An 8356-nucleotide genomic window follows, 5' to 3' on the forward strand; every position below is an offset into this window, starting at 1 on the left:
GGTCGCTAGCTAAAACCTAATTGACTCAAATCGAGTCGGATACTTACAACTTAACATATTTCTACAGCCTATTAGAAATTACTTTCATCATACAAGGGGGTTCGCGAGGTGGCAGGTGGTCGTGATATTGGTATGGTCCCTCGTTGTTATCGGGGTAGAATACGCATGTGTCGAGTTTGCATTGTTGAATAGGGTGTTCTCCAGGAGGTGGAGTGTACAGTTCTAGAACAGAGTCCTCGTCCTGGTTATTATAGCCCATAAACTATTGGGGCATATGAAACATAGTTCATAAGGAATTGAGTTCATTCGTAAATATTTAGGAAATGACGTGAAAAACCGCTGTCATAAACCGAGAATGACCGGACATCTTAACATTTACGAATAAACTAGAGCTTCCAAGCGGTCCTAATGGCGAATGATAGGTAAAACTGTCCGCACCAGACAGAAAATGGACGACTGCTGACCGGAATGAAAGTAAAATTACTGGACACAGGCTACCAGTCAACAGCCAAGAGTTTCAATTGATTAATACAATAGATGTCACTGACAGCTTGAATTGAATAAAGTAATCATATGCATGCCAGTCACTGGCACCAATCTTGAACCTCAGTAGAAGCAAACGCGGACAAATATAAGTGATATGGGTGCTGAGAGCTTCATGCTGTCCATATATAGTAGAGAGAGAGAAGATTGAAAGCTCGTATCAAACTTATTATGTTAACTGTAGAAGGGATATGAGCATATCAGCAAGATATACCTTTAGATAAATGAATAGTGGCACCTCTGCAAGTGGGAATCCCTCGTTAATCGATTGGAGTTGATGTGTTTTGTGTGTTGTTGGCTACCCGGTGGCATCCGCATTTTTAATCGGAGTGAAAAAAGCTCGAGAGTTTTATTAAGCTGTCAGAGTCACACCAGAGTCCCCAAAAGTAGCGCACACTCTAATTTAGATTATACAGCCATACCAGCGACTTACATCGATATTCATTCTCAATTGAAACGGTAAGAATTATATTATATTACTGTCATCACCGCGTGACCCATTCACGTCCACAGACGAATTGAATACAGTGTATTCGGTGTACCTACCATGGTGTCAGTGTTCGGGAGTACGTGTCACTGCGTTCTTTTGTTATGATATCACACGCACTCTCCGAATCATTTTGCATATATTGCTTAACCGAGAAGTGGGATGAACACAGTATCGTACAATTACGGTACTCGAGTCAACTGGTCAACTCCACAACGACCAGTCACTACAAATCGCCAGATAGCTGCCATATCTACAAAATTCTGCCACACTAGCCCTCCACGACATCTGTCTATTTGGAGTCATAACTATCCAATCAGCAACTTACGTCCACAGCGGTCCATTCTGCGCACTCATGCCGCAAACTGGTCGAGTACCTCATTCATGGCTCAAGACCTGCTCCATCCTGTGAAGCTGAGATAGTTTTCGAGGCTATTTGTCGATGCCTTCATCCCTCATTCCTCTATCGTAAATCACAACAGTGAAGACACATCACGGATAGCGGACCGCACTATCCGCTAGGTCTTGGACGAAGCGCTCGAGCCATACACCGACCCCGGAGATCGCACTCATGGTCGTTGCCCGTGATAGAATTATGTTACTGTCAAAATCAGGGAAGCGGGTAGCATGCTACCTTTCCTGATTGTCACAGTCGTCCAGCTCTTGAAACTCAAACATCGCTTCGGTCACAAACTGACGTGTTCGGTTTATCTCCATCATTGTGAGGTTTGTCAACCGCACCATGATTGAATCCGCCTGCACAAGAATCAAGTTAACTTCAACTTTAATAGAATTATAGTGAGGATGATAACCGTCATGTTCACGCTGAACAAAGCACAATGTGACAGAAGAAGAGCAATGCGTTGATTTTATATCCGTTAAAACCATATCACATTTGGTATCTGAAAATAAAGGGCGGAGGTGCGAATTAAAACAGAAGTCTCACATCGAAATTGACCCCGAATTCCAAACACTTAACTGTTTAAACGAGGGGTGCGGGTCCTCTAATTGAAGCTTATATATATATATATACATACATACATATATATATATATATACATACATATATATATATATATATATATATATATTTAGAAACACGCGAACGTTCTACATATTGCACAAGTTCTGAGCACGGGTGACGGTTGAGATATGAGCTTGTGCGGCAATGAACAGACAAATTAACGTACGAATCACTTGCTACGCATGTCTTTACATATCCATAGATGAACAAATAGTGAGCGCTCGAATCGTATAGCTGTTGGACTAGTATAAATGTGATGTAATTCCACTCCACAAAACTTTGAAGTGTTGTCACAATTTTATTAAAACAAGAAGCTGCATAGGGAACGCTTGTGCAACTATCTCAAGTTATAATAGACAGGTACGCATATTTATTCATAGATACACATGCGAATTACAGTAGCAAATGGTGAGGTCCATTTTCCACTTTTTAATAGTATTAATGCTCAATCTCAAAGACAGGCTTACATTCCAACTTCATCGATGTACAACAAGTTCAACCACACCAGTGCACTGACACTCGCATGTGTGTGCTAAAGATAACGAAAAAAGCTGATAACATATATGAACAACTAACACGATACATGTTTTAACCACGTGAAAGAGAATAAATAGTGATTAAAACCCACCCAACAGACTGCCAACAACCGACATCCAGCCTGATGTTCTGGGGATACTAGCTTAAAGCAAAGGAGCATTTAAAATACATAAAAATCATACCTCCAAGTGATGTAACTGCTTCTTGATCTTCGCAAATCTAGCGTCCCAAATTGTGTTGAGTAACAGGCGCACCTCGCTCGGGCTTTGTATATCATCGGCAGCATTGCACAGTAGTGCCATACTCTGAATAATGGGTGATGCATATGCGAATCGTTAGAACGTATCTGGAAACATACTCTCAGTGGAAAGATGGTTTTATTCCATCTTAGATCTATATACATGTTGATCACATCTATTTGGCAGGCACCTCACCTTTAACCTCTAAAGCGCTCTTATGTCCTCACCATATAAAATACATCGCTAGTTGATTGGTTGCGTCAAGATCTCCGAATCCCCACAACATATATAAACTACACAAATCTACCAAAATTGTGAACAGCCATATACAAAACCGTATACGACAATGAAGAATAGTATGGGACAGGCAGCACCTTGCAATCCTACATATGCATCAGATACGACACTTAAAAACATTACTCAATCTACATATTTAGATAAACGCACACACATATATAGCACTCTCCCATACCACTTCCAAGTAGGCAGGATGCATTTTCTCCCAACTAGTTTCGTTTTCTAATTCCCGTTGACTGGCAAGCTTCAAATTCTGGAATGAAATGAGTGTTAGTTAGTGACGCGGAAATCGTCTTAGGTGCTGAGATTATGACGCCAGCGGATGGTTGGGAAGGCTCGAGATCATACTCAAGATATAAACTTGTGAAAAAAAATGAAGATGGATCCCCAATTGGGTTTATTTACACGGGAGAGGTCATACTCTGATATCTGTCAAACATCCCGCATGCTAATTCACGATCAACTCACTTTGCCACTTTAGTACAGCTTGCTTGGGATTGTGACTACAAATGAGTGACAGAAGTCTTCGCACAATCTCCGTTTGCTACAATATTCATATTTATATAAGTAGGTCCAAACCCATTTACGCTCCTAGGCATACGTTCCTTCAGCTGATGTATAGCAGGCAGTGCCCAATTAAACACTCAGATCCGATTTTTAAAAACTCTTACATTCGATTCGATTGCACCCAATATCTTGTAAACAAACTCAAAATCTGTATGTAGAGTGTTCATACTTCACACATCTGCTACACTATCAAAAAGTCAACTACTACTCCCTATTATATATAGTAAAGTATGACTTGATCGTTCATAAAGCTACAGGGCAAGTATGCGTTTGGATGAGTGCTCGTGTGTGGGATCATAAACGAACGGAAATCCAGAGAAATGCACTGAGAATACAGCACATCTAAGCCGTACTTATGTGGCGACTTCAGATAGGTTGTAGCAAGTTAGCACACACAATTATTTGAATACCATACCTCAACAGTCATCCAACTAGGGCAGACGATTTGACAACGTTTACTGCTCTTGAGCTCAAGAGCCAACCATAGTGGCACTTGAGTTGTTCTTTGCGGCTGGAATGGACCTGCAACATAAAATCATTTTGCGGCTGAGGTTGAGAATTTCAAGTGTACAACCAGTTCAATGAGAAGGCTTCACACCACGACGATAGACTGACAACATAACTTTTATCAATGGAAACAAAAGCTAAATTATTGTAAGGAAAAGTTCATATATTGGGATACTCGAATGGGTGCAGATAACTACGATAGACATGACGATCAAACAATACGCAGTTGTGTAATTGAAATATACTCAGCCTCTGCAGATCCCACAGAAAAGCTCAAAACAAGGTTAAGTCAGTTGTCGATTACTATGAAGTAATGGTAGTTATAAGATTTTTGCTTGAGCCTAAAGCGTCGATACTAATAATCACTGTCTGTGATTGAGAAGCGGACCAAGAGTTATGCGTGTTGTCAATTATTAGACACCCTGAGCAATACAATAGCGAGACCCAGCGAGCTAGATTAGAAGAAACCATCCGACTCTCGCACAATATAGGTTCTGATTAACACTACGCCTGTCGAAAAAAGGATCACAACGTCGTTTAAACGGATGGGTCAATAATGTACAAGTAAGAGTTGTTTCACACACTCTCACCTCAGCTGTATACGGGCAAAGAATGCCGCCTACCTATTTTGCGTGACTCGCAAAAACATACCGTATGACTTTGTGATCAAGTGAAGACCTTCCAATTTGAAACTCGGAATTATATCTAGTATGGCATTTTCGGCTACGAAGTTAACTTCCGCGGCCGTGTGACGTGAAGGATCCATTCTAAATGCTCGACGCTATAGTATTTGTAAAGAATATCCACGCAACGCTTACGTATGGTGTGTGTGTATTTGACTATTCCCGTAAAATAGTAATGTGAACCGGTCTAAAGTGATAAATTTCCCCGGCATACAATACAGACTGCGAGAGTATCTTGATTGGTGTTGTGTTACATACATTAATACGCAGGGGGTATACTATTACAATGCTTACGTCTCTTATAGTCTTTTTACTTGCGTGTGCTACTTAATACTTTTCAGAAGGCTATGACTGTAGTCTGTATGACAAGAGCGCCATTCTGTGAGCCCAGGTTTATGGTTTCTCTTCTCTTCTTGTAATAGCCAACCATTTGAAAACCCAACAACCCTCCTCATTTTTTGATGTTCACTTTTATATATATAAAAAATAAAAAATAAACAGGTACTGTACTTGTATTTATTTATAATATGTGCACTAAGTACATAGTGCATATTTACACGCATTCAATTTATGCACTTGAACGAGATATGCATCGAAGAATCAGTGTTATCTGCGGTTTCTCGTACAAGAATCTTACACTAGTTGTAAATATCAACACTCCAATCGGAAAATGGAAGCACTCTGATTTGAGGGCTCAGCGTCCAAGATGTTCGAATAGATGGCGACAGTGGTGAAGATGCGTCTATTCTCATTGTTTTGCCACTTAGTCGCTATATGTAAACCCTTTATTTCCCTCCAGTGCATTTAAAAATTTGAGGCATGTGGCATCGTGTATGTACAGTTTTCAGTTACTGCATTGAACAGACTTTACGATAGGCGGCATTATGGGATTTCAGGTTTTACCATATCCTTTTCTTACTACAGCGCAGCCACTCCACGGCTATATGAGCTGCCACCGGAGCGACTGTTTTCTCAAGGGAGCCTAGTTTTAATAGAGGTTTCTCTCTCAAGGAAAATGCAAATGCGTCGTCGTGCTCATGTTTTTGACGGGAAAGGGTGTACACCCTTTTATACAAAATCGATTAATGATCAGAACTAGTAGCACTCCATACAATTTAGTTGAACATATCCTACCCTTACGAAGCGCCATAGTCTTTTTCTTATCAAACCGTATATGAGATGGATTTTCTCGGTTTGGCCTTCTTTGGAAATTTACGCGCTCACAAAGTGATTCGAGTCGATGTAAACACTTGATCGGGCAATCACTGCATAGCATCGTAATATATTAAATGAGAATATCAACTGTAGTTAGCTTCAGGATAAGTTAAACCCTTCGTCCGCTCGAAAAACACGACTCAGTTAGTTATACAACGTTCATTTTTGTTACGAAATTCCGTGAAGCGTATAAAACACCACTATTTTAGGCACAATATAAATACACATGCAAAGTAAATTGACTACACATGACGAATGTTACAACTTGAGGTAGTGTAACCTAACCTATGCCATAAGCTGCCAATCAATAGTTTTGTGGTATCCCATAGGTATGATTTATTCGAATATGATGGGTGTCTTACTCAGGCAATATGACGAATAAACTGTGAGAGTGGAATTCTTTCGCATGCTGCAAATATAATCTAATTTGTCGCTAAAGCGTTAGTCAAATAACCATTTAGAGAGTATATTAATCTTTCGATCAACTTCAAACAATCGTTCGTACACACTCTCTGACCATATATATTCTATTACCACCCTTGGGTGTATGTGCAAGTTTAAACTCCTATTTTACCGCTTCCGTAAACGCGCCGCCTTGCAGGATTTTAAGGTAAGATAATACAATTAAAGAACAGCCAGTGTTCGTACAGCAGTATGGGCGACTCTTACGCAATTTCAGCAAGGAAGCCGAGGAAGGATGTTTTCATGACTTCAGCTAAAACGAGGGAGCCGCCGTTTGTGATGATTCCTGGTTGGCTCCATGTTTCAATATCATTTGCAATCATGCTTTACTGCGACATTTGTCAGCTCTATCTCATATTTAGTAGAATAGTATTCACAGTGTTGGACAATGTCTTTCACACGGCCACAAGATGCACACCTTTTATTTTGTATGAGGAAATAAACATACTTGGCAAGTCAGAGAACGCATTTCTTGGGACATACGGATATCCTACAGTCGTACATATGTATGATTAGTACGGCTGTACGACTGTGCGATTCTGTACGTCTTTTTTCAGTTCATTCCAATTTCTAAATCGAGAAAGCTGCCACAGTGCCAGCCTGTTACCAACGCAACAGATCGACAAATGGGCTTGCACACAGTGTCTGTTACATACTCTTTGATTTCCAAAAAAAAGAAGGTATGAGTCACACTGCACAGATGACCGACTCAGAGTGGTCCTATTTGTTTTTTTTTCAAAAAGAAAAAACATAATACTATATGTATGTAATAGGTACAGCCTCTCCCTCTCGACATACTCACAAGACGAGATTGCACAATGTATGTAAATATTTAATATTTAGTGAGTCAGTTCAACTTTTGAGTTCATGAAGGTCGAAGGATAACTAGAAAAACGCATGAATCCATATCTACATGTGTAGAAGTATGATTCAAAGTGGCAAGCCGTCGTAGCGGATAGCCGTCTCGTACACGCTTCGTAATTTAATATTCTTATAAAAGACGACCACGTGCATCTATTAATCGACGGTACCATTCATAGAGAACTGCAATACTCATGCTTGACGGATTAAGTGTAGCTTGAAACTAAAAATAGTAACAGCACGCAGCTCTTCCACTCCTGTTGAACAACAGTTGTCCGCTGCGAATAGGGGCATATGTAGCTCATACGTACGCTGTATAGTATGATAGAATGACAAGCCGGGGAAGTAAGATGGATTTCAGGCGTTCACGTTCAATGCCGCTCTCAGGAGGGCGGATATTATTAGTTTGTATATTCTGCTCACTGATTGGTAGCTCGCTGACAACATTCCTCTATCTGAATAGTCTGTCGACAGACCAGATTGGGGTGCCATCAGCTTCTACAGACTTTATAGAGAGGCAAAGTAGTGCGCGCAGAGCTGAGATAAATGCTGGATATGAGGTAGGTTTATTGCACACGCTGGCATATGCATGTGAAAGCTTCAACGCACTAACACGCGCTAACGTACGTATAAATAAAGAAAGGTATATGTATCGTACATCTGAACACGTTTATAGTTACACATGTTCACGTTCACACCAGTATATACACATAATTGTATATATATTCTAGTATACCTGTAAGTCATGAAAAAATTTCTCAACCACACACACACACATGCACACATGCACACACCCTCACACACATGCACCCACACAGACACAGACACATACACACACACACACACACACACACACACATACACACACACACGCACACTACACACACACTACACACACACACTAAATATATATATATATATATATATATATATA

At 40.3% G+C, this 8356-nt stretch overlaps 1 protein-coding gene across 1 annotated transcript; it reads right to left on the minus strand.

Annotated features, from left to right (window-relative positions):
• Positions 1-833: 833 nt before the first annotated feature.
• On the minus strand, positions 834-5254 carry SARC_10560 (hypothetical protein). Its single transcript, XM_014295391.1, has 5 exons — positions 4853-5254; positions 4110-4216; positions 3303-3380; positions 2774-2896; positions 834-1786 (listed from the first exon to the last, which is right to left on the minus strand). Exons 1-5 carry the CDS (start codon positions 4965-4967, stop codon positions 1661-1663), a joined length of 549 nt encoding a protein of 182 aa, XP_014150866.1. The 5' UTR covers positions 4968-5254; the 3' UTR covers positions 834-1660.
• Between the last annotated feature and the right edge of the window lie 3102 nt (positions 5255-8356).

Source organism: Sphaeroforma arctica, assembly GCF_001186125.1.
Source record: "Sphaeroforma arctica JP610 unplaced genomic scaffold supercont1.1299, whole genome shotgun sequence".
NCBI classification, from domain to species: Eukaryota; class Ichthyosporea; order Ichthyophonida; genus Sphaeroforma; species Sphaeroforma arctica.